This window comes from Glossina fuscipes, unplaced genomic scaffold (genome assembly GCF_014805625.2).
Source record: "Glossina fuscipes isolate IAEA_lab_2018 unplaced genomic scaffold, Yale_Gfus_2 26, whole genome shotgun sequence".
Taxonomy (NCBI): domain Eukaryota; kingdom Metazoa; phylum Arthropoda; class Insecta; order Diptera; family Glossinidae; genus Glossina; species Glossina fuscipes.
Genome location: NW_023998421.1, coordinates 8023726 through 8051583, shown reverse-complemented (window position 1 = coordinate 8051583; position 27858 = coordinate 8023726). Strand labels below are relative to the sequence as shown.

General features: G+C 33.3%; 1 protein-coding gene across 1 annotated transcript; it reads left to right on the top strand.

The window, feature by feature from the left end:
• Window positions 1–130: 130 nt before the first annotated feature.
• LOC119635256 lies at window positions 131–26715 on the top strand. Its single transcript, XM_038029945.1, has 3 exons — window positions 131–582; window positions 13747–13932; window positions 26486–26715. Exons 1-3 carry the CDS (start codon window positions 519–521, stop codon window positions 26692–26694), a joined length of 459 nt encoding a protein of 152 aa, XP_037885873.1. The 5' UTR covers window positions 131–518; the 3' UTR covers window positions 26695–26715.
• The last annotated feature ends 1143 nt before the right edge of the window (window positions 26716–27858 follow it).

Genomic DNA, 27858 nt, shown 5'->3' with positions numbered 1-27858 from the left:
ACCAACAACAAAGCCAACTGCACAAGCATACATCGTGCGGATAAATCGTTTATATGGCGTGTCGTTTATGCTTCAAATCATACGTTCCTGCACATATTCACATATCATTGCACTTATGTTATAACGTCGCTTTTCATTTAGTTCATTTTCAGATGCCAAACAAACAAGTGATATCGCGAACTCACTCGTAAATGCTACGAAAAAAAATATTTTTTAAATAAAAATAAAAGATAATAATAACCGAGGGGGAAAAAAAAGCGAAAAAAAAATATTATAGCATTCGGGCTAATAAAAGAAAAGAAATTTGGCGGGCTTGAAATCAGATAAAGCAAAATCGTGTGACAAGAAAGTAAATTGAGAATAAATTTATTTAATTTTTTTTGATTTTTCCAATTGAAAAAACGTGACGTGTATTAAAATCTGTTTTAAAATACAAAAAAAAAAAAACAAATTAAATAAAAGCGCATACGACAATCACGAAGAGGAAAAAAAATTCGGTTAAAAAAAAAAACAAAAACATGTCAAATTCTTGTTTTATATACGCCTTTCTCTTACTAACCGCTTTATGCCTGACGACAACAGGTTAGTGTGTGAAATGCGTTTCTCATTCATGGCCCAGCCAATATGAGAGATGTGTTCTAGTTTCTAATTGCAGGTATTCGTGCATAATGCAAAAAGGGTTTCACGAGTGCGAATCTAAACATTAAGCTTGAATTTCATTCCTACGCTTATCAACTTACCCTTTAAACAAACAAACAGGACATTAAGTGTTAATTGTTTTTTTTTTTTTTCTTTTTTGACAATGTGTGTTCTTAAATACATTTTCTATTTTTTTTTTTTTTTTTTTCAAGTTTTAATAAATTTAATTAAATTGCGGCTTACATTAAAGCAATTTAATTACTTTTTTCGCACATAAATTGCCTAAGTAATGGTCGAGTATATAAGCGAAGAAAAAAAATAATAAATAAATTCATTTGCATTTAAAAATCATTAAATATAACTTTTAATTATATGTTAAAGTGTTTTAATTGGCTAAAAAAGAAGTAAAGTTTTGTAATCGTTGTTTATTTATATATAGACCGACAGATTTGGATAACGTTTAAAAAAATCACTACACTGTCTCTCTTATTACGCATAAATTATTTATGACAATTATTTTCAGAATTAAATTATGGCTTAATGAATAAATTATAACTTAAAGTGTATAAAATTAATAATAAATGCCGAAATACATCAAATTCTCTTATTCTCTAGCTAAACGAAAAAATTGATGTCTTTCAAGTCGTCAACCTTAAGTGTGTGTGAAAAGATGATGTGCAAATAATATTTTGAATGCAGGGCATGGGAAGGGATCCCAACTTCACTAATTATATATTGTAAAATATGTCTTGTAATCATGACAAAAATTTTACCATTGACTTGAGATTTAAAATTACACATCTTTTCGCATCTAAACCACAATTGAAGGAAGAGATAAAGGTCGTCTTGTCAGAGCGTATGCAATACCCCGGAGAAAGCTTCAGCGAACTATAAAATCAAATTTTAATATGTTTTAAGCATGTCTGTCCATCCGTCTGCTGTTTTGTGTAAGGCTTGGGGAAAATACTGTTCTGAGCATAAAAATGAAGCTATCGGTCTCTATTTTGGCAGAAACATTGACAGCAATATTGCATCACATGATGGGGCAAATCGAGCAAAGACACGCCTACCATCCAAGATAGACTAAGAAAATCTTTGTTTTCGTTGCTTGTATTGCTTGTTACTCATATACTACAATCAACGCACAATAGGCATTTCCATGCATATTCTAAAAAAGTGAGAAATATCCCTCGATCCAATAGGAAATTTAGTTTTCTCTTCTTTTTTTTGGTGATAAGCATAAAAAATTCTGCCGTAGGATATTACTATCTTCTAACTTCTTGTATGAAATATTATTTTGGAAGCAAAACCATAAATTTGCAAAGCCCCAACCGAGACTGCTTTGTACACCCAGCAAGGAAAAGCGCTGCAAGTGCAAGCATTAATTAATCATTATTCATTATATCATATCTGCCTTTAAGAAAGAACACTTACTTACTCTCCGCACTTGCATATTTTAAGCAAAATTAAGTAAATTTCAAATTCATGGTGTTATGTGCCTCTATACATAGCAACTCGGCATAAAATTAACAAACACATATTTTCAGTGAACGAAGATTAGGCAAAAGTTTTACGGGAGACATGAATACTAGAAGACAAAGATCATAAAAAGAAATTTCAAAAGTAATTACAAACAAGACTAAATTTTTCCCTTGCGGCAGAATTTTGAACCCAATCAAGCCTACACCAAGATTGGCAATAAAATCCACTCAGTGATTCCAGTGTTAAAATCCCACTTTTTACACTTGTTTTCTATATTTTAGTAGATTTTAAATAATCCGCGCTTATTATGACTAATAGTTTGCATCATTTTGAGCTGCTTCTACAGACGGTCATGTAACTTTCCTGCTCAATGAATATATGTCGATTCCCAAAAGTTTTTTTGTGTCTGTGAGGAAAATTTTAAAATGCTGCTGGTCAGCCACAAACTGTAAAATGTGAAAAATGCATGTCAAGAACTTGGAATCTATTGCGGACAATACAAATTTATAATTAGGTACAAAACATTGTAAAGCTCGGCCTATTCTAGCGCAGACGCAATTAATGAAAAGCACGCACTGTTTATTTACTTGGGGATTATGGTGGATATGGTTTTCTTCTCTGTTATCCTTTAAAAACACGTAGCACAGGTCAATAACATCTTAAATACATTTATATATGTAAGACTTATACATTGTGTTATGTCTATCTTTTGGTTGTACTGCATATAACTCTTTGGCTTTCTTGTGAATAAGTTTTCATCGCGCTATTAACGTATGAAGATAATAAATTTTTTATTCTATTTGTAACACGTGAAAAACCCCTTTCGAAGATTCACTATGTACGTATGTATGTATTGTATTCACATGTTCGGGTTCAGTTTGGGTTTCGCTTTCGTAACGCGAGTTCTATCAAAAATTTTCGAATATCTCATGCAATCAAGGCAATTATGTCGTTAAAATTGCATAGACTTCGACTTTTCAAAGACACTACACTACGGTCAGTTCTATTTACAAGTATAACGGAAGGTATTCAAGAATAATTTCGCTTCACTTCGTTTATTCGAATGCGCGCGTGCACTCATTATTCTTAGAAAATATTATAATGCCCGCAGTATTTGTTCTTTTTACATAAAATATTCTCCTGAGACAGTCGGCACATGTTTTGACTTCATATATATATATATATATATATGTGACTGGTACGTGTAATAAGAATACATTTGTATGCGTTGTCTCAATATAATGAATAGCTGTTTACCGCTAGTATTAACTTACTTGGTCTTTGCTTTTCTTAAACTAATTACATACCAGTAAGAGACATACATGTACGTGCATAAACGCTTATACATGTGTGTATGTGTATTTATGTAGCCGAAACAAATTAGGCCAATTTTAATACGTAGAGTTGAATGACCGGAGTAAAGTGTTGAAACCCATCTCTGTGCCGCTTGTTATAATTGACATAGAGTTTATTTTCATTTTTTTTTCGCAAAAAAAAAAAAAAGCAAGGAAAGGGAAAACAAGTCATTTACTTATAATTTGTTTAGAGCTCTCAAAATGTTGATTATTTTTTTAAAACTATTTTTTATTTATTATGTTTTTCCTATGTTTTCGCTTATGGCGGGCAATAGAGATACGGCACATAAATAAATTATGGCAAAAAAAGAAAAATAAAAAAAAAAAAAAACAATGTTATTGCTTTCCATGGTGGTATCCACTGTAGCACGGCATGATGATGGTGCTTAGTTGAGCTGATTGGTTTAAGGTGTAATGCATGTGCAGCTTGAATTATGAGAAAATATATTTTATTTTATCTTTACATTGTGTGTATTTATTTTTAACTCTGACGTAACTCTGTAAATATGAAAAACAAATTAAATTATTTTAAAGTATTCATACGTCTTATTAAAGGGAAAGTTTTAGCTGATATAATGAGGTTAAAAAAAATCGGGCGTATACGACACAATATTAATTATAATATTCATTTCTCGACCTTAATATTCTCTTTGTTAGTGCATTCCGCTTCAATGTATATATTGAGACTGCTGAAACCAAAGCGAAGCGCGGTCGCTTTCATCATTTTATAAATCGATGGTCTTTGTGTCGTGTAAGATGCTTTGCACCTCCTTGGGGGAAACCCCTTACCGAGATACCCAACGGTTGGATGAGTATTGTCGTATGGTCGTTGGTGTATAGAATCTGCTAGAGCCGATTTATTTTATCTATGGAATTGTGAGTGAAATACTGCAGGTCTCTTGCTATCTTACAAAGGCAGTCGTTTATCAACTTGCTTTTTCTGAGGGACATCTATTTTTGGCATTTCCTTTCTCATAAATCTGTTCAATGAAATTGTCGACTCGTCAGCTTTTCTAAGGTCGGATTTTTCTACCAGAATATCTAGAAACTTTAAATAGCTAAGACTTAGCCATTGCAGCTATGAATTGCTTAACCCATCCAAGGTTTGTTTACTTTGTTATCTTATTGTAATCTTTATTCCATGCATTTCGTGAGTTGTACTCGGCATTCTACTTCTCTCTTGGTTTACTTATCCATTCTGATCCATCGTTGCGCTTAAACTAAGCTTTACAAATTTTCTCATTATCTACATTTCCTTACTCAACTTTTAATGTATGTAGACATGTGTCTTTTACTTTTCATTTCTTTTTATCTAATTTTTGTTCATAATGCCGTAAGCAAGTCTACAATTTTGCAATTATTGCTTAATTAAGTCGAATGTCTCAGTGTATTTAATCTTTATAAACGTGAACATGAAATCAGACTCGATTGAAGTGTTAGGTAAAGAAGTTCTTTTGAAGCTCCACTAGACCAAGCATTTAACATTTTGTTACCGTTTATTTGCGCTTTCCCTTTGTTTTATTTAACATGACTCAGGGGATGGTATCTACTACATGTGCAACACGGTGATGGTTAAAAATAAGTTAGGAAGGAATAAGAGGTACAGAGGTGGCCGCAACTTAATGGATCGACAAGTGTTATGCCTTTACTCACTGAAGCTACGATCAAAGTGGGCGCTGCCGTACTTAAAGGTTTGAATCCTGCAGTACAACAATAGGATTGCATTGAAGTCGCCTGAGTGTAGACTATTAACCTTTGTAATCATCAAATTTCCCTGATGTATCAGAGTGTATCAGAGCACCTACTCTGAGCATATTTAGTGTTTCGGAGTTATTTCACATTTGATAAATTAAAGCAGTTATGTACCAATTTTTATTAAAAATTTTTAGCTTTCGAGATATAAAATTATTTTATGATCATAAATGGCAGTTGCAAGTTTGCCCACCGTGAGGGTATTTGTCGCATTAGATTACTTGCACACGGTACACGTTAAAAACTTTGGCATTCTTTATGATATTAATTATAAAATACCTTTGAGGAAAGGAACATGAAGACGTAGATAATATATTCAAAATTCCTTCTAAAATCTCCTATTTGTGCAAAAGATGCAATATGCCGAGACCGCATCAAAAACTAGTCGCCAAAATAAGAAATATATAATAATATTATAATATAATATTTATATTTACACACACGAAAAGAGAATCTATTACATTTATGTCGTGAATAAATAATAACGGAAAGCATAAATAATAATATAAGATTAACAAGCGAACAAATAAAATGAAAATTTAAAAGGAAAAGTAAAAAAGAAAAATAATAAAAAAAAAAAAAAAAAAAAAAATCAATTAGGAAATAGAAAATTAAATATAGTAGTGCACTATACTCTCGAAAGGAGCATTACGCAGCCATCAAGTAACTAGTCAGTTAACAGATGTAGGCAAAGTATTCAATAAGTTGTATGTGTAAGGGTCAAACAATACTCCCCATCGGGATTGTGGAAAGGAATTTGTAATGCATTAAATCGCGTTAGTTAGAAGGAGACTTTGCTCTTGGCAAGCGTTGACCATTTTATGTTCTACGACATTACGAGAAATTACGCCATCCGTCATTTTGATAGATTTGATAAATTGAACCTAAGGAGGTTGATATTTGTGGACCTTAAACGTTGCTTTTTAATGATACACTGTCTCCTTTTTTTTGTATTTTGCCCATTTTTGCCCATTTTGATGCAAACGGGATCTTTTGTCACTCATCACACTCAACACTAGTTGATTGATTAAGAATATGATTCCGCAAATCGTGAGCGACTTGGTTACAGACATGGCCACAAAGTAGGCGAAACTGGAACAGCCTTTCATATTTTCGTCTACAAGTTTTTATAACGCGAGTATAGTTTTGAAAGACTGCTATCAAATATTCGCCAGAAAGATGTACATGTTAGGTGTACAAAGAGTTCCGATCAGCTTACTAATATATCCACAATTAACGGCCGAGTTTCAATTTATTTACCATTTATTCTAATGCACATTGCATCCGATTTTATCATTAATTGTGGACTGGTTACTGGCCGTTTTGGATTGAACATGAGAACGATCCTAATGAACACCTGGGGTCAGATTATCATTGTTTTTTGAGATTATCTTAGCTTCTTTTGCATTGTGGGCGAGTCTGCGAACAAATTACGGCTATTTTGTAGGCTTATATTCTTAATCGATCAAGAAGTATTTGTGCCAAATTACAACTTCTTATCTTTGTTTCTGCGACTGTGACGATTCACAACATTTACCCCTCAAATTCACTGCTTCCCATAAATCTAATGTTGATATAAATAATGGAACGTTACGTACACATATATATTAGCTGTAAATATGATGTAGATAATAGTAAGCGACCTAGTTTAGGGTAAAGATTTTCTGTTTTTTTGTTTGAGGGGATGTCCCCTATACATGTGAAAATCTTGATGATTAAAAACAAGTGAGGAAAGAGGATTTTCTTTAATACATATAAAGGTTTTTAATAGAATTTTTTAATACGCAAAAATTATTTAGAAAACAGATCTTCTCATCGATCGATTTGCAAACACTTACTAGAAGACTAAGATGTTCATATATTCGCTTTAACGAGCACAGCTTTTTTCGTTTGCTAGTTTATAATATCACAATAATTTATAATATTAGAGAACACTATTAAAATATACTTTGTATTGCACATTTTCTGAGTAATGAAATAATCTCTGAAACTATTTAGCGTGTGAACGCAAACACACCCGTTCGCTTAAAGAATATGCGAAAAAAATGCGGTAGTCGGACAAAGCCGATTATTGAATATCCCGCAATATTGAAGTTCAATTAAATTTAGAAATTTTTTATTACACAAATTCGTATTTTTCAAAGAAATAAAACCCTTGTAGGGCGAGGATCTGCCTTTCTTGAGACATATTCTTCACCTATTTTCGACACAATTCCTAAGCAATATTTTTAATGTTTTATTGGCTTCCTATTGCTACTACTACCAACTATTTTGCCTCATTATCATTTATAAATTATTTGATCACATAAAGAGTTAATTTTCATAAAGGCTCTTATTTGAAGGGGGACTTACATCAAACAAAATTTAGTAAAATTCTTTTTTCTATTTTTTAATCATCAACTACGAAAAGTTAGAATTTCCTTTCCAACTCGACATTAAGTTAGCGAACACTTTGAATTCCGTAGATGACTCCTTGAGAAATTTCAAAAGAAAATGACGCCAGTTTTCTTAAACACTAGAATTTCTCTTCTTTCTGGCAGTAAACAATTACCATTGGTAGTCATGGAGTAGGGTGATTATTTCAGTCGCCTTCTAGTCAAATTATACTTATTCTTATATTAGTGACTCTTCCGTATTTGTAACTTACGCGTTACCACGCAGGATCAGCCGAGTAAGCATAAATCGCGACTACCAAGTCAGTGTTCGTGGGTTAAAGACTCAGTGCGATAGAGTTTACTTTGATCGTATTTATAGAAATGCCCAATCGATTGGGTGCAGAACCGCTAGGCTGCCGCAGTTTTCCCTCATCTCTTTGTCTTTCCTCATTGCTTTCCGACCGTCACCGTATTACACGGACAAGAGACATCCCTTGAGCAAAAGGAAAAGTAATTGGTCTATGTCTTTACGGCTAGAAATTAACAGTTAAAAATAAACAATATGTGTGTTTACGACAGGCCAACGTAATTCAAATTTAGCGCCATTCTAGATCTGCATTCGCTTGGCTGCTCTACCTTGCTGTTAAACCTTTGGTATTATATTTTACTCGGTATTTGTTCACTTGCTTTTGTAAATATATTGGTAGAGAAAGGTCCTGCCCTAAAAAATGGGACCTGTCCATCCAGGTCTTCGAATTCCAAATACAAGTGCAATTTTTCAGGAATTGTTCCAAAGAATTATTAAAAATGGCACCATTTTTTTATATATAAACCATATCAAATTAAAGCTTTATGTGGGCATTAACCTTCAAACTGGTTTGCTCGTGGTCCGATTGCAAAAGCATCTGTCTTGGCCCTGATATTGTTAAGTGTGCAACAAATTTCCATCAAAATATCTCGAACGGATGTTAAGAGTGAGCACAAAATTACAGAGGGATTAGGCAGACGGACGGAGGGACAGATTTAACTCCGTTCAGGAAAAGTTTCTGCGTTCGTACATCTAAAGTACTTTTGGGTGGAGGTAGATATCCCCTTAAGCTCGATTTTTTTTCTTTAATGTTATCCTCCACTTAGAAGCACCCTGATGTTAGGAAAGAAGTAAAGAGAGAAGAACAGATAGGGAGATAGCTAAGGCTGATATGTATTTACCACAAGTTGTGTAGGGTATGAAAATATTATCCCACGTAATTTTTGTTTAATATTTAAATTACTGCTTAACGGGTGCTATGAGTATCCAAAGCATTAAGGAATTTTCTTAGTTATTGGTTTAGAAAATGAAAAGGCAATAAAGCAGCTTAAGTTAATTGTTTATTAGAAAGAGTAAACAAAATAAAATGCATTTTCTTTTTTTCGTTCTGCATTAACATACACACAACAGCACAACATTTAATTATTTAAATATTGAATGTAATCTTTACACGATAATTGAAACTCCATAAACGCCATAGCTGTCAAATCATTACAATAACGAACCGTTATGCATGCCCGCTACATAAACGAACTGATATCCATTAACGTCTACCATGTACACGATCGTGTATGTATTATGATTACGCGTATTTTAGGCAGCTTTTAATTCTTAAGAAAAAAAAATTAAAAATTTACAAAAAAAAGCAAGAAAAAGATAAATAAAAATATTGACAATAAAGATATGTTTCGCTCAATAGCAGTCTTTTATCTGAAAGCAATAACAAAAAAAAAAAAAAAAAAAAAAAAAAAGCATCCAGTTGCTGTTATGCGTTTATGTACAAAACTAGTTCTGCATCGGTAAGTGCGTGCGTGCGTGCGTGCGTTTGCGCCTGCAACCAAATCAAAAATCACTAGATTTAATAGCAACACCGCCATATAACAACCTCCATGCCACAAAGCCAATCACAAAGTCTCGTTTGGAAGTTTTTAAAATGTTGTCGCTGTTGTTAATATTGTTGTCGTTGTTGTTGTTGTTGTTGTTGTTATTGCTATTATTATTATTATTATTATTATTATTGAATGCGATTTCGAATGCGAATGAACGCATAAATCTGTTGTTTACCAGTTGCAAGAGAGCAACGAGACATTTGGTTAATATGCGTAGCAATTTATTTTGCTTTTCGGTGATACTTGAATATTTTTGTTGTTGTTGTTTTTTTTTTTTTTTTCTTTTTTTTTGCTCAAATATATAAACAATTGCTTTTAGTATTATTTTTGTATTGTTCTTATTGTTTGCTTCTCCTTTCAGTTGTCATTGTTCAACGTGTGTATTTTAAATACGCGTCAATTGTGTTTCATTTTTTTTTTTTTTACACTCGGACAATTTGCCTAATCATGGCCCTGCTAACCTCGTGTCTGCACGTTCACATTCTGTGCGTCTATGTATCTGCTTTAAGACGTGTTTAATGTTTGGAAAAGTTGTTTATATGTAAATGGGTTTTTTTTTTTTTTTTGTTCGCATTGTGCTCGAGTTCTTTCAAATGCTATTTGTTCGAGCAAGATCATTATCTAGCCATTGAGACGTAATTTATTGTAAATGCTTTCATATGAGTAACAATTTGTGTGTGTTTGGCTGTGTGTGTGTGTGTGTGTTTGTGTTCGTTTATATATATATATGAACGTTTATTTGCAATTGTCTCAATGTCAAATTTTGTGCGTCTGTTTGCTAAGTAGATTCTCTCCCATTTCCATTATGCTTTCTCATGCAATTAAAGCATAATTTATTTAACTTGATTATAGAAAATTTTAATCTATTTTCTATTTCAAAATTTCCATAGATAAAGGAAAAAATTGCTTTCAAAATTTCTATAAATAACGACAAAATTGCTTTTATCTCAATAATCTTGATTAAGGTTCAATTGTTCAAAAATTACTAACAAAGACACAAATAACATTCAATAATGTCGTAGGATAATATAAAGACGTGGGATGACTGCCGACGAATCTACATGATTTTTAAAAAGTACCAAACATCGGATAACTTCATAACATTGTTATATTGACGCTTTATGCGGATTTCAGATTTTCCCATCCATCCATTGTTGTTTTACGCCATTTGATGGTTCTTGGAATGCTTACAAAGACATATTCCTCCTACTACAATTAACTATGGGCCCAAGCAAATAGCCACGGCCAATAGGAAGCTGCTCTTAAGATTGATGGGAAAATTTCTCTGTGGCTTTTACTATACATGGTTTATAAAAGAACTTCTTGTTAGATGCCACATTTTTTTTTTTGAATTATCATTATAACCAATCACTTAGGAAATGATTCCTGTACCTGTAATGTGGTAACAGTCAGTAATAAATGAGGAAAGAGAAAGAGATAGGCAGATGATCACAGGCAACTGGATATTTGCCCAATCAGTAAATTGTCTCTATCGACTAAGTTCTTATGCATCAAAATTTGAATCCGCGAATCCTGTTTTGCTACTCACTCTTCTTACTTACTCGGCTGGTCTTGCGAAGATGACCTACGACCGCGTCAAAGCAAAAAACGTGCAGATGCGCGTAGAGATAACTAGATCCAACTTAAGCTATTTACACAGGCAGACAGCCAGACAAAGAAAAAAACATGGCCACCAAATTTAATAAAAGAGAAAATGATAAAGCAGAAGAAGAAGTGCAATGACGGAATATTAATAACAAAAAGCTTTCGTGCAGGGCGAAATCCATTCCATGACACAACTCAAGAAAAGTTTTATTTTGGCAAACCCTCGGATGGATTTTGTATGTGTTCTGAAAATTTAGTAAATCCAGTATGGACACCAGTGCTAGATTAGCATAAATTCCGAAGAAATGTCAAAGAAGTTACGCGATTATTCGAGTATACGAGTTCGAATAATTATTTTGTACAAGAAGAAGTCTTTCGCTCACACATATTCTACACACATTCTGCTTAGGGTATATAAGACTTTCTTTTAATTGCTGAATGAATGCCTTATAGAAATAATAATATTTCTAATTGTTTTTCGTTTATCGCATTCATCGCGAAACTTTAATATATTCTCTGTCCTATTCGACATGTTTAGCATTCCATTTTCTCTAATGCTTTAATAGCGAAGAAGAAGCCTCTGCCCACCGTTTATAGATATCGTTTACTGATTGATACTCGTGTTCACATAAATTACAATTTATAGCCTTAAAGGCAGTCATGTTCAAATTGGTCGCGTAATAACCCACACATGCAAATACATGAGTAAATAGAATATGGGCAGTAACAGCAATAAGTATTCATTGCTGATGTTTGTAGTGGAAAACTATACCTTAAGCAATATTCAAAAGTATGAAGAATGTGTTTATTAAACAAATTGAATACTTTTTTTTTTTTTTTGCCTCTTTGTCTAAATTAAACTAAGCAACAACAAACACGCGAAAAACAATGAAATCACACTTAATAACCGACTGAATAATATATGAAAAAATATGCAATAGATGCAATGAAATAAGTCCGAGAACTCTATTCGAATCTTAGACACCCTTAGATACTTAAACTTGAAAAACTCCTTTTTCAATAGGTCGCTAAAAGACGATTTTATTCTTGACCGATATAGACTAAACATTGCTTGTGTCAACAGGCCGACCGTGTACGGTTTTATTCCGGACTAAGTTAGACAGGAGCGTTTCACCTAATTTTATAGGGATATCTTCTGTAAGGAATAGGAAGGCAAGAAAAATATTTGGTTCCTGTGTGTATGCATGGGCTTTTTGCCAAGGGAGCTAGGAGGCAGAAATCTTCAAAGATACTATTAGTCCGTCTCTTTCATGGCGCCTATGTACTATATCTATCCCCCCACACACACACTGACTTCTTCTACCATTCACCCCCACGGGACAACCGCTATGTATTTCATTGCGGTATCTTGTTATTATTAGTTCGCTTCTTTTGGTGGGGCGCTGTCTTTCTATGGGCCTCAGTCCACAGAGAACCTTCGTTATAAAACATCTACAATGCTCCAAACCTCGACACTGCCAATTATGTTAACAAGTAGGTCACTCGGCCTACTTCGAGACTGTCCTCCCTCGAACCTGGTGCAGCGAATTGTTGTGCGTTCCGCATCGTCCTCTACATACAGCTCGGCCATATCGATGAGTTGTTCTGTAAGAATCTGGCGGTTACTGCGGGAAGCAACCAGAGCCGTTGGGATAATAATTTTTTGATGTTTTCTTTCAATTCACTTCTTTCAATCATATATATTTGGGATAAAGTCGAACATCCGCTTGCTTTTTGTCGCGTGCTTTCAGTTTTTAGCATTTTCAAGGGTGTTTGCAAGCGTATGCCCATTCCCACATGCTGAAAGGCTTTACACTCAACAGATAGATAGACATATTTAAGAATTTCAGATCGAGATTCTTCTTAGCCTATATCCGCCCAGCTTGCATAGACACATAAAGTTCCCGTACTCTATATACCCATTCTAGTCCAGTCTTTGAGGACACACAATCTTAGAGAAATGTGTAGTATGCATTATTTTTTTTTTTTTTATTTCATTGTGCTTATCAGGTCAATTAATGGTATCATGAAGCATTCAGAGGATTTTTGGTAAATAGTTGAGAAATATTTTTTTTCGTTTACATTATTCCATTTTTTATGATGGATTGCTTCCCAAGCTTCAAGTTTCTTGATTTATGATCCTGAAATATATGTCTGTCTGTAGTACATTTAATATGACGAAAATATTTTACCTCGATTTACTTAGTGACGAGTGGAAAAATCAGAGCAACAATCGTGACTTTTGAATTAAAACGAATTTTTAATATTCATTAAGAGCAAAGCTTAGTGAAAATATTCGTTATATATATATATATATATAATTATATGATAATTATATGGAAATTATAAAAAAATTAAAAAAAAAAATTGAAAATAGTAACAAAAGAAAAGATGAGTAATGAGCAATGGAACAAAGCTTTAACTTTATATAATATAATGAACGAAATAGCCTTTGGTTTTTTTTTTTTAATTTTTCAATGACACGCCCATTAAATGATCTTTAATTAATCAAAAAACGTTGCAGTCTTGAATATTATTGTTGCTCAACGTTATTCAATTCAATTGAAATTAATTTTCATTTTATTAATTTTCATTTCATTTATTCATTTCCGTATGTGTAGCTCAAGAAATTCTAAGATGCTGGCGTTGTTCGACTGACGTCTCCAATGGTGAATTTTGTAACGATCCTTTCAATCCGAATTCGATATCAGATCAACAGCGCTATTGGAGTTATGTTAATTGCACTTATTCAGCGGGCGTGAAATCCGTGAATGCGCGACCAGTGTGTAAAAAATTAGTACAAGAAGGTAAGTGCAAGTTAATGTTTGTAATAAAGAAATATTTGAAGGCACATATGTAAAATCTCCCTATATACCGCTATTATCGTTATTGTTTCAAAGTTTTGTAATCAAAAAATCGAATCACATCGTAGGTTAATTATCTGGCAATATAATTGTTATGGGTGCGGCAGACTCGCCCTGAAATTAATTATTTGTCAGCATACACATGTAGATATATATGTGAAGACTTCAATGTACTTGCAAAAAGTTTTTGCTTAATAATTATTGCGAATTTGAATAAATTTTTCATATAACTACTTTGATGTCCTCAAATTATTGTTTAGAGAACTTTCGTAAAAAGCGTGTTATCAGCTTTGCCTGAGAGGGCATGACATTGACATAAATTTATCTTCTCACTTCCAAAATTCGAAAATGTGTGTGTATAGGAAACCCGGCATCAGTTTTAAATCTAAAATGTATAGGAAACATTGATGCTTTTGTAAAAATATTGACTGAGACAAATTCTTGCTAACATATTTGATGATGAAATTATGTACCAGCGAGTAAACCCACTACAGTGGACTGCGGTCCGTTATTAAATATCTTAAGCCACTTTGCTATCAAAATTAGGCAGTAATCGGGCAGTGGTCGCCAAAGTTGTCCGAACCAAACTATTTTCAACACCGTTCGTCGTTAGAAGAAAACACGTCATTGCACCAAATTTCATCGAAATAACTCAAAAATTGTTACATGTAGGTTGAACAAAAGGCATACAGACGGACGCACAAGTCGATTTAGAAAATGATTCCGAACCGATACGTATAGTGAACAATGGACCTATCTAATGTTTTTCTGGGTTTAGGGTATAAAAATGCGCTTAGATTGCATAATTGTCCACTTTCTTCAGCTGAACGCGGTCCATAGTACTTCATAAGCCTGATGGCGTTGCGATTATAATTCTTACGCCTACCTTGTTGAAACTTATAAGTCGGGGTTTCCTAAGTTTGTTCTCTCGATGAACATAAGAATATTCTTATTTTACATTCATAGTGTGTACGATTAACAGTCTGAGCCGATGGCCGGAGATTTGCATAAAAAGGTTTAATTATTTTTCGCTCAGTCTAGAAAAATAAATTCCCATGAGCAGTAGTCATGGAAAGGAGTTATTGTCTTCATGTACGTATGCAATAGTCTTAAGTATTCTTGTTGTCTGACATTATTCTTTTTATGCGCTTATCACGATTTGAAAGCATTTGAATATCCATGCAACAATATTTTTTCTTAAAAATCATCGATTTTATCATGCAGTTACGTCAGATACCCTAAAGTTTCATCTCAAGTGATTATGTCGACAAACCATGAAATCTTAACCGTAGGAGAATCGTGAGCTTAGTTCTTCGCAAAGCTGACGGACTTAACGCCATCGGACATGTTGAGCGCAAAAGATCTCACTTCAAGATGGACAAACCAATTAATTAATTTATTACAGTTAATCTACCGAAGGACGAAGTCAACATGTAATACATATGCAGACGTGTGCGGCCTAACAAGTTACTTGCAAAGCGCGGTTTCGATGCAGCACAGTACAAAATTGGCAAAGATTATAGCTTGGTTGCAATGCAATTCAATTTCAAAGGATCGACTGTGTTGTTCTCAATTGATCTTTGCTTTTATTTTTATTTCATCGTCAGTAAGATGAGCTTCAACAGGCTTAGATACAATATTTATATAGATTGGACTGATTTGCATTATTTCAAGGTGCCTTGTAATACGGTCTTATTACAACACGGTGTCCATTTTTGTGATTTACGTTACGTCTGAGTTTAAATTGTCTTATTCAATATTAAACCTCAGTTTAAATAAAAATTTAAAAAAGTTTCATATAACACGGTCTTGATACAATGCAGTACAAATTAACCGTACTATGCGGGGGATGCCTGTATGTGAAGTGTATGTTATCTAAGCTTTTCTTACATAAAATAAAAACCCGCTGCTTAGATAACTAATTGTTGATATTTCTTGAATATATTAATAATGAAATATATATATGTATATATATATAAATTTTAAATAATTCAAAAAAAAAATAAATAAATCGTTGTTTTTATCAATTAAACCTATTTGCACCAATTTTCCATAAATGGATGAAATGACAGCAACAAGCCGTGCGTCGATGCGTGCAATTAATGATTATGAGCGCAAACCTAAATTTGTTTCTCTCAAATTCTTGGTTAATTAAATTAAAATTGTTTTTTGTCGAAGTAGAAGTTGATTTAAATTTTTATTTACAAACGTATACTATATGCTGGACACGTTTATCGATAACCATGTAAAAAAAATATGAACATAAATTTACGAAAATCGTAAATAAAATAACAATAAAAAAAAAGCCAAAACCATAATAAGCTGTAAAAACGCGATAAAAAAAAATTTGGAATCCAAATGTATCTACACCACCATCAGCATTAGAAAAAAAATCCAAATGAAAAATTACATTCGCTTTGAAGCGAATTTTGGATACCTATACTATAAGAAGCGATTATATTGAAGTGATTATCATACAAAAACATTTTGTGAATAAAATCGAAGCGTGGAGTTCAACTTTTTCCATAAAACGACTCTAGATCCATTGTAAAGTTTTGTTATACGGATGCTTGCCTGAGTAGTCAGATAGCGAAGAACCCCAACTACCACGGTGGTGTTCGCGCGATCAAATCTCATGTACAATGGAGGTTTCTTTGGTCGTAGTTAGTTTCCTGTCAATACCTGTTAGGTAGACACCCACTATTCTTCCTACACTTACTAGTTCTTGCCATTTCCTCTCTTTCTTCTGCCAGCCACCGTGTTAGGGTAATAGGGGGTCCCCTGAGAGGTTAGTCATATTAAAGAAAGGAAAAAGAATAAAATAATGATAGGTCTACTGGAAAGCTCTGTTCGCTTTTAGAATACAAGAAAATTTAACTTGTCGAATGTGGTCTGAAAAGATATATTCAGTCAAGTCTTTTCGCAATCTTCCATGTTACCCAAAAGGGATTTTATTGTAACTTGATCAAAGATGATCGCCTGGAACGTGCCTTCATTTCAATAAAAGACAGTTGAGATCATATACGGTTAGCATTTTAGTGTACAGTGCAATGATAATAAAGCCCGAATGTTTATTTGATAACATGTTACTCAATAAGTTCGTAGGATAATGTAAACAGTGTGTGCCGGCTCTATTGACAGATCCTTATTACTTTTAGGTAAAAATGCCTTAGAATTCACATAACATTATTTATAAAGAATCTATAATTGGTGCTGAAAAGTCTTTTACAGAACCAAGAAATGATGATCAAAACTTTTAAGGATTTTGTCCGTTTTTTTGCTTCATGCATAGGCATACAGATGGAGAGATAGACGCAAAAGCCCACAGATAAAAGTAATATAATAGTTATACGATACCAACACAAAGGCAAATTTAGTATACCGCTATAGTTTTGTGATGCGCAACAAAAAAAAACAGTAAAAAAGAGAGAATAGTTGCTTTATCTAGTTATGACCATAAATTGTAACCGGCATAAACCAAAATGACATAAAATTATGGTTATGCTCGCCAGCAGTTGCAGGTTTGCTGTTAAGGCTACCGCGTACGCGTACGTACGCACTTTTCTGTCTATGCATTGACGAGCAACAATAAAACTAGTATTTTAGTTTTTTTTTCATATCGTATCGTAATCATATCTCTGCTAAAATCCACAATATAAAGATTATTCACTCATTCTTTGATTCATTCATTGCGTCTATATATATATATATATATATGTATATATAATTGCCGGCCATAACTATGCTTTGCGCTCCTGCTTAACACACGTACAATATGACTGACAAGCAGACGAAGAAATACACGCAGAGAGACGACATAAGCAGACTTAATCAATCTACTCAATACTAGTTGTGTTGATTATTATTAAGTGTAAGCATTCAAGCTAAACAATTTATAGTTACGTTGAGTTTGCCTGAATGCATGTGTGCGTGTGTGTGCGTGTGTGTGTGTGTATGTGTGTATGTTTGCTATTATAATAATGTTGCTTTAACTTCAACAGCACAATAAGTAGCAACAATCTTAACAACCTGCTTGGCATCTATTTCTGAAAAAAAAACTAATTAATTTAACAGTTAAGTTTGCTAAAACTAAATGAAAATCTAAAAAAAAAAAAAAAAGCAAAAAATTAGCAAAAAAAAAAAGCAATGCAATGCAACATGAATGTCTGACTGCCTTTCGTCAAAAATGTCACGAGAAAAACTTTTTTTAATGTTTTTATTAGAAAAAAATTTAAGACCGTAGAATTGCAACAACTTAATTAATTCCTTTTTGCTCTACAATTCGTTTTAATTAATAATTTAAGAAAATAAATAAAAAAAAAATAAAAAAATATTAACGAAATAGAAAAATATTTTCCCAATTGGTTCCACTGCTGTTGCTACAGTCGAATGGCAGCTTTTAATAAAATATGTCGCTTACAATTTGTTGCTTTAATTGTAATTGTTGCAATTATTCAGTTTTCAGTTTGCAATTTTTTTTTGCTCTTTTTTATTTTTTTTTTATTTCTCTTCTATTTTCCTATTCGTTATTCGTCAAGACAATTTATCTTACGCTTATCACTTGGGAAAATAATGTGAGGTAATCTTAAAGATACCGAGCCCTTAGGAAGTCAATAGTTATACAATTTGTGTTTTTTTTTTTTTATTTTTATATGACCAATCATTCAGGGAATGTCCGCTCTACATGTGACGATCATATTCAGAGAGATTGGGGCGCAGTCTAGTATGTGTGTTATATACTTGGCTACGCGGCAGCTCAATTGATTTCTTATCATTATTTGAATAGCTAAGCCTATCTTTATATTCTTAGTGTCAATATTTCCTGGACCTTATATTACTTATTTGATATGAGAAGGCTTGGTATAAGAATTGTCCACACTTTCGTTATGTTTGGAGGTAACGCAGCCCTATAATGATCAATATATTCCGACTTGATGCAGACATGTCCGTTCAACCATCCGCCCGTTTTCACCTTCTGATTGGACTGACCACGCTCGCAAAAATTGGGAGGAAAAGTTAATATTTAGTAATTACGTTTCTAGTTAATCTGCCTGAGATCATGGTCATAGTCGTCCTGCCGCGTAAATATCAACTCAAAGCAGATATTGGCTTCGAGTTATAACACATTTTATATAGGCCCAACTCAGTTTGACTGCGTTACCTTCGAAGCGAATAATTCGCTTTACTTTGACTTGGAACAATTTCAATATTGTTCCTTAGCGGATGGAAACACCGTATATGGAAGATATAATGGACGGTACCGAATATTGTATGTTTACATGTCAGTGTGCTGGCGAAGAAAACATGAAGCAACTGAATGATTATAACTTAAAGTCTCTTCCGCTTTAAGCTAATGAATAAGACGTATTTTTATACTAATCTAGTGGTCCATAAAAGATGAAGCAATAATTTGATGATAATAATTGAATAATCTTCTCATTTAAAAATAAACTAATGAAGGCATTAAAAATTGGGGCCAAGCGAGACATAATTTTATTTTATTAGAAGAAAATTTAGGCGAAATTGTTTAATAATTCTTCTCGTTTGTTCTTGGCAAGTCGAGTGTAATATTCGTTTTATTTACTATCTATATATTTTTTTTAACAACAACTTAAACTTAATACTAAAAAACTGGTTTTCCCTCCAATATTTTTTTGTCACGTAGGAAAGTCATTTTTCCGCGCGTTATCTTATTTATCTTTCCTTGCCCTGTACCGTTCATATCCGTTATATTATTAACTTTTAGCAATTTTTTTATAATCATTTCTTATACTCATTACCATAGAATGAGAGATATATTCATTGTATCGAAACGTTTGCAACAGTCAGAAGAAAGCTTCAGAAAGCCTATAAAGTATTTATATTCTCAATTAGAAACAAATTGTGAACTGATTTAAGCACGTCCGTCTGTCTCTCCGCCTGTCGATACTATATCTATGATAAACATTCTCGTGCAGTAACCGACTTCATATTTGGCACAAAGATTATAAGTTGCTCCGAGCAGGTTGCTATTGGTATTGAGCCAAATCGATCGCAGCACACGACCCGAGACCACGCTAGTCTTTAAAAAATAAGAAAAATTCAGTTTTTTGTTCATTACTTTAACCGCAACAGATATAACGATAGAAATTTGCATTTATATTCCATGAGTAGCATCCATGAGTAGCATGAGTGCAGCATCTGTACGAAACTGTGAAAAATCGGCCACTCCCACTTAATGTTATAGAATATTGAAATTTCATCCTTTTATTAAGAAGTTTGCAGTACGAAGAAAGAAGCTTCCGGCACCATGCAATGTCTACGATAATTGATCAGTATTAAGCGATAATGAGTCTAAAAAATTCGGTCACAACCGACTATAATTTGCTTACTTGTTTCTACGTTAAATAAAGTTGAACTTTTTTTTCTCACAATTATCATGTATTGTCAAATAAAGGCTAACTATTCCGCTTCACTGAAACTTTTTTAAGACATGCAACACACATAGCTTATGAAAATATACTTCATTACTGCAAATTAAAAAAACTTAGACACAAGCATGCCTACAAAGAAAGAAGGTTCAATATAGACAATTTCATCATCAACATACCTAGGAACTTAAGCAGAGCTTATTCACCAATGTTGTTAAGTAGTACTTAAGTATTGAGTTAAGTAGTATTTAAATATTAAGTAGTACTTAATAACACTTGTATAAATAAGTCTTCGATCAATAACTGAAAATTGCAAAGTGTTCGGATGTGTTTTAGTTAGATGATTAGTACATTTTGAGTAATCTTAGCATATATTTAGATCCAAATGCTTCTTAGAGATCACAAGTTTACGTGTTTGTCTACGCTAGATGTTTGATAAGCGTTTGCATTTAAGTTTGATCAGGTAAATATATATACCCACGTCCCGAGGTAGCTATCAAGCACAACTATGAAATGGATCTTATCAGGATCAAGCTTCAGCAGAATGCATCGTGCTTTAATTACATTTGACGCGTTCTCACACCGACACACCAAACAAGACTATCACCGCTGCCCACGCACAGGTCGTGTCGATGAAGCTACGCCAAAGCACAAACACTTTCTAACGACATCTATTAATACGTTAGAGAACTTACAAGTGACCTTGTAAAACTTTAGGCTCTTCGCAGCAAGAATTTCCTCGTAATGGATAGACTTTTTGAATTATTTGGGAAAGAGCTTGGAATTCCAAAGCAAGGAATTCTTTCATATGATGAAATTTCCACTAATTTTTAAGAGGTTCAAAGCATCTATTATGCAATATAAAAAAAAAAAATTATTTTCAAAAAAATTTCGAGTGGATTTCTCACCGAAGATAGTCAGACTTCCGGCTGCATTCTAAGCAACTTCGTAGAGACGTCACAAGTCCCAAAAGCCAATTGGTTTGCGTGGCTGAGCAACATTGTTCTGGGCCGATCTTGAAGACTCTGACTTTGATAAGAAAACGTATTGTGTTCTTTTTTAATTCGTGACCGCTCGCAGCGCAAGAATATGGCTGGTAATCTTAATTTTTCGTTATGACAATCAAAGAACCGCAAGTTCGAAAATAGGCTAAAGAACTAGAAAAATGCGTCTTCAGTGATTTGTGAACCGTACAAAAATAAGCCTATGATCTGCATACGCGATTGTTAATTTTTGCAATTACCCTCGAGAATGCTCCATGTAGTTGTCAGTAGACTTAAGAAATCTTGTGAAAATCAATCTTGGACTATCAAGCTTTTACCATCGTAAGAATTTAGAGAAGAAGAAGAAGATTTTCGCTTTGTCTTGCAACAAGCTATCGCTCGCTTTGTTATCAAGGATACGATGAGTGATAGTAAACACGATCTATTAACAAATTTTCAAAATTTTGGTGGAAGGTAATGTTCGTAGGCGTAGAAAGTTCGATATGTAAGAAAATTATATAATTTTTTCTTTTACTTTATCTTTCCTATTTTTGTTTTCTTTTTATTATTTAATTATTTACTTATTTATTTATTTATTTTTTGACAGCCATTAGCTTATACGTCCGCTTATCAATTCTTATGTCAATTGAAACTTTTCTATTAGTCGTTAAATTAAATGTTATGCATACAATAAATTATTGAATGAGTGATTTATAATTATTAACATTTCAACAAACCATAAAATAGTGTAACAAATTTTTATTACAATTTGCAGAAAACTCTTTCAATCGAGAAAATGAATTTGTTATAATACATATATATATATATATATATATATATATAAGTAAGTTTTTACTTAATATAAAATAATGTGTGGGCTTGATTTCAGTTTAGCTAAAGTTAGCATTTATTTTTATTTATTTTTATACGATATGACTTGGAAAAAAGCAAAAAAAAAAAAAAAAAAGCAAAAATCAGAGCAAAAAAATCAAAATAGTTTTTAATTTAATACTTTGAAAAATAAAATTAATGTTTAACTAAAGAAAAGCGAACACGACTGATTGCCACTCATACAGTTGCCACTAATGTCAAGTGTATATTAAAATTTATGGTCATATGAGAAGAAAAAGGAACTGTTGTTGCCGTTTGGCTTTTTTTTTCCTTTTTTTTTTTTTTCTTTCATTTCGTAAGAGATTACAAAAAAAACAAAAAAAAATAGTTTTCAACACAAATTACAAGCTTTGCCGTTAGGGTCACACCTCTGACAAGCACAACCACAAATAAGTGCCGTGACACTTGCAGTTTCTCAGTTTCAGGCAGCAATGAAATGTTATATTAAGCCTGTGGCGCTAATTTGTGGCAATTTATTGCATACAACCAAATAAATAAAAGTAAAGTTGAAAAAAGAAAAAGAAAACGAAAAAAAAAAAAAAAAAATAATAGAAAAAAATTATAAAACTAAATACCGAAGAAATAAAATATTTATACCACGCGTGCACGTTAACTCGCAATCTGACTGACTGACAATCTTATATCAAATATTGGGTCACAACTTTATAAGTGGACAAAAGACAAAATTACTGACTAGCTTTTTGACTTCTTAGCTGACTGACTGACTGACTGACTGACTGACTGACTGGCTGACAATCTATTTATGTCTACTTGTTTTGTATGGTAGACATGTTCGCAAACAAACGAGAAAAATTTACATTTGACAAGTTCGTGCCTAACATTTATGTCACTGGCCAACGCCAATCATTCATTCTTTTTTTTTTTTCCTTTTTAGGAACACCCTTTAAGAGTGTATAAGGGTATGCAATGCTTTTCATTTGCTTTGTAACGCTTGATAATATGCGGAGTACCAAGCACATGGCTTATATATATATTTTTGATCAGAAAAACTCGCATCATCAGCTTCTACATCTCGCTTTATATCTTCCGTATTCACGCCAGTTCGAACGTTAACTTATTTATCCATCTATATTCCACGCGCCTGGATCATCTGTCTGAATGTCCGTCTATATGTCTATCCATATGTAAGTCCATTGACGAGTTAGCTTCTTGATTTGTGTACCGTTCGCCTTTGCCTTGAGAATAAGACAGTGACGCCAAAAATGATGCAAGCAACAAGTGGATGCGAAAATAAGAAACATATTTTTAAAGCAGGCCTAAGCAAACCCAATGGCACAAGAGAGTCCAGAAATGCGATGCAATGTAGCGCACACCTTACAAGTACAGGTTCGCAGTTAAAGGATAATGCAAATCGATTTCTAAACACCAAGCGGGATAAAATTTCTCCTTAACAGAACGAGCTTACCAAAGGTCGTTCGATTTTTCGCACGCTTTCTGTTACCGGAACGTTTTGCTAAAAACCAATCTTTTTTAAATTAGGCCTAACCTAGTCCTAACGACTGGAGAAATTTGCGTATTATGAAACAAAATTTGAACTTAAAAGACATAGTGAAGCGTACCTAATTTTATGCAATCGATTGAAAGCTTGTCTTCGACAAGCTTAAATTTCTTGAGAAACTTAAAAAAAGCTAACGAAATGCGATGATGCTTTCTAAACAAGAAATTGCGAACATGCCCATAACCTCTCCTTTCGCTAGTTAGAATGCATGAAAAATATTGTTTAAGAAAATCGAAGTAAAATACGCTATATACAGCATATACGAAGAGTTGTATAAAAGTTAGGTAAGAACGAAGAGTTCGAACCCGTGATTTCACGTAGGCAATGAAAAAATTATCATCTTAAGGACTATGTGTACACTCATACCGGTCTTTTTCAACGCGAGCCCCTAAAAGTCCATCCTTTCCGTCGATGTATCTCTCCGTAAACCAATCCGAAAACCCATCGATACGCTCCCCATTAACAAAACCGTTTTTTATATATCCAAGTCTTTATTTTCATTCGATTTGTCTGTCCATATGTCGCTCTATACGTTTCTCGGTCTGCCGTTTACTTGTCTACTTGATATAAAGATTTTCGCAGACTCATTTAACTGCTTGTCAAACTGAAATAATTTAAAAAATAAAAAATTGCGAATGTTTTCATTAAATATTTGTTACACGGAAAAATTTGACTTGAAATGTTGAACAAATTTTTACCAGATATAAATAAGAATTTTATATAAATATGTTAATTAATTTATTTTTTTTTTTTTAACAAATTTGCTTACAATGGAATCGTGATCGCTGCATGCAGAGCGAATTAATGTCTAAAAATGTATCAGCTTTTGTCTATAGTTGATCTTGTTTTGATTGTGGACTTTATGTAAATCATGCACCTGTTTATTAATGATTTATATGAAAATCTTTGAAGCATTGCGACAATGATCAAAATAATAAAATAAATATACGAAAAAAAAAGAACAATAAAAAGACAAAATTTACGCATAGTGCAATAATGTTAGTTTAAAAAAAAAATCCATAGTCCATAAATAATTCAACAATCTATTGCGACATTTTTCAATTCTGTCGAAAGTAACCGCACGCTTCGAAAATGTGCTTAAATTCGAAAAAAATTCTTTATATTTCGCATAACCAATTCGGTCAAAGAGGATAACAAGACTTGTTAAAAAAACATTCGAGATGCTTACGATAAAACTGCTATGGCAAAATTAACGCAAATGGCTTGGTCTGACCTGCTAATCACTGATACGTTCGGTGAAGTTGTTAAAAAAAATGAGGGAAAACAAGCACATTTCATTTTATGCTATAGCTGAAGACGTAGACATTGATCAAAACAAAATTTCGAACCGTTTGAATACCATTGGGTAAAAAAGGGGGCTTGGTATTTGAGCATCATAATGTCCTTGCAAGGGAAAATTCGATGGATCGAATTTCCAGTTGTGAGCTCTCACTAATGGGAAAGCAACTTGAGTCATACCCTACATCGCTTGTGCTATAAAGGTATATTAAGTTTGTGAGTATGTGATAGAACAGAACCATTCATTATGCCTCTCCGTTTCTCTGTATATTCATCTTATAGAATGCAATTTCTGGGATATTTTGATGAAATTTGGTACATTGACGTGTTTTGGCCCAAAGATGAACTCTTTTGGGAAGCGTTCGGATTCGACCGCTTTTTTGACCCATTTCCCATATAACATTTTGATTTGAAAAGTTATTATATAGATAACTGTTCGGGGATGTAGTGTTTTTACTTTTTTTTTAAGATGAAAATGTGTCACATACGAAAACGATCGTGGTTCAAGAAACTGCACAAGCGAGGTGCAAAGTCCTTATCGACGGCGCATAACGTAAAGCTCTATGTCTGATGAGATTCAAAAAGCGACAAGTATCATTCGCTACTCCAATCCCGGTAGACTATTGATTTCCCCCGCGCTTGTCAACAACTAACGCGATTAAAGGATAAATATGACGTAAAGCTTTCAAGACGTCGTCTTTAAAAACCTCAAGGCTGGATAGCATACATTTTTCATAAATCGGCGAAAATTGTAAAAGCTCGACTGGGAAGTTTCGATGCCTACATAGGAAAGCTTAAAACTTGCCTTGACCGACTGTTATCTGTTTCGCTTTCTGCAAAAGTCTCTTAATTGGCAAGGCGGTCCTCACAAGTAGAAATCATTTCGCTCCGCTTTTCGCCCTCAAATTAAAGAAATTTTTTATACGGGCAATCGCTTAGGAGATGTCTCCTATACGTACATGTATTACCGTGATGGTCAGAACGAAGTGGTGACGAGAGGTATGAGAGGCTGCCTGCTAGGCAAGTGTGATGGCTGCACAAAGAGAGCAGCAAAGAACATCTACAGCACTGAGGACATGCCGACTTGGTAATCACATTTCTTATCTTCTTGACTATGCGGTGTACACCACTGATAGCAAAATTCTTTTACCAGCAAAATGGGAACAGTTTTTGGGGGAAAATTCTCTATATTTGCCGTAACAAAGTTGGAAAAGAATTAATAAAGTAAGAGAAACATGTGCTTGCATGTCTGGTGTAGTAAACGTTTTCTAAGCGCCTTTGATGCTATATCTTTAAAATATTAAATAAAAAAAACTAAAAAAAGTAATTTTTTATAAATCTCTAATAAATGTTTTCTTCATTTTCGAATTCATTCGAATTCTTTTTAATTGCAGTCTATGGGAAACATGTCATTACCCGGTCTTGCTTCTACGAGGACATGGATGATCCGGCTGATAAGTGTGCCCGCGACACCACCTCATCCTACATAAAGACCACATTTTGTGAAACTTGCAATTCGAACGGTTGTAATGGTGTTGGTGATCTAACACCGTACGTGACGTTAATTTTAATATCCGTTCTATTAATGAAGTTCATTAAGTGAATAATTAAGAAAACAAAAATAAAGAAAATAGAAGAAGAAGAAGAAGAAAACTACTAACTAACTAAATAATATAAAAGAAAAGCAAAAATATAATTTGTTGAGTAAACAACAATGTTTTAACTTAATTTGTGTATTGTTTTTTATTTTTTAAGATTATTTTATTTTAAGAAAACGAAACACATAATAATTATACTTAAGTTGTAATGATTTAAACTTTTTTCTACTTATAACTCAGCTTTAATGAATATTTATGTACGTGCATATAAACATACATCACTACAAAAAAAAAAGAAAACAACAACACAACAACAACAAGAACAATGTCTCATTTAGAAATTATTTCTATTTAATATAAATAAATTTATGAAAGAGAAAAACTGAAAAGAAAGAAAATTTAGTTCACGTATATTAAGGGGACAAGAATTGTTAATTGAAATGAACCCCTGAGCCTTAACAATCATTCATTCTGAAGGGCCGAATTTAACGACTAGGTACAAATGCATAAAAGTTACTCATCCGCACATGTAACCGATTAGGCAAGAATCGTAACCACCAAGTGAGTGTTAAATGTCAGTGGGGCAGAGTTTACTTTGGTCGTAACCATAGTGAGTACTCAACCGGTAAAAGTATAACACGTACCACTAGGTTGCGAACACCACCTCACTATTTCTTTCTTTCCTCACTTGTTTCTGATCGTCACCGCCTTATGCGAATAGGGGGACGTCCCTTTAGTGATTTGTAATATGAAAAACATTTACACGGCTCTTTGAAATCTCACGCAACTCCCAGCCTCCTTCCCTTGCAAATCTTTCATCTATAATAAGCATGACAAGGTAAGAACGGCTCCTACCAATCCAGTGTTCGCTCAAATCCCAATGCCATAGAATGTACTTCGGCGTAAGTAAGTGCGCAGTCTGTAAAGGCATAAGGTTCACCTGCGAACCTCCTCCTTATTTCTCTCACTTCTTTCTAACTGTCATCGTATTACGCAAATAGGAAGACATCTCCGCCAAATAAACAGAAACAGTGTTTGTGACCAAATTAAATAGTAAATGAGTGCGTTTTTGTGTCTGTCTTCGAAATGTGCTCAACGTACCTTTTAAAGCGTCATATGTCAACGGAGTAATTGCTTCGAATTTATTTTGTTTATTTAAAAGCCTGTCT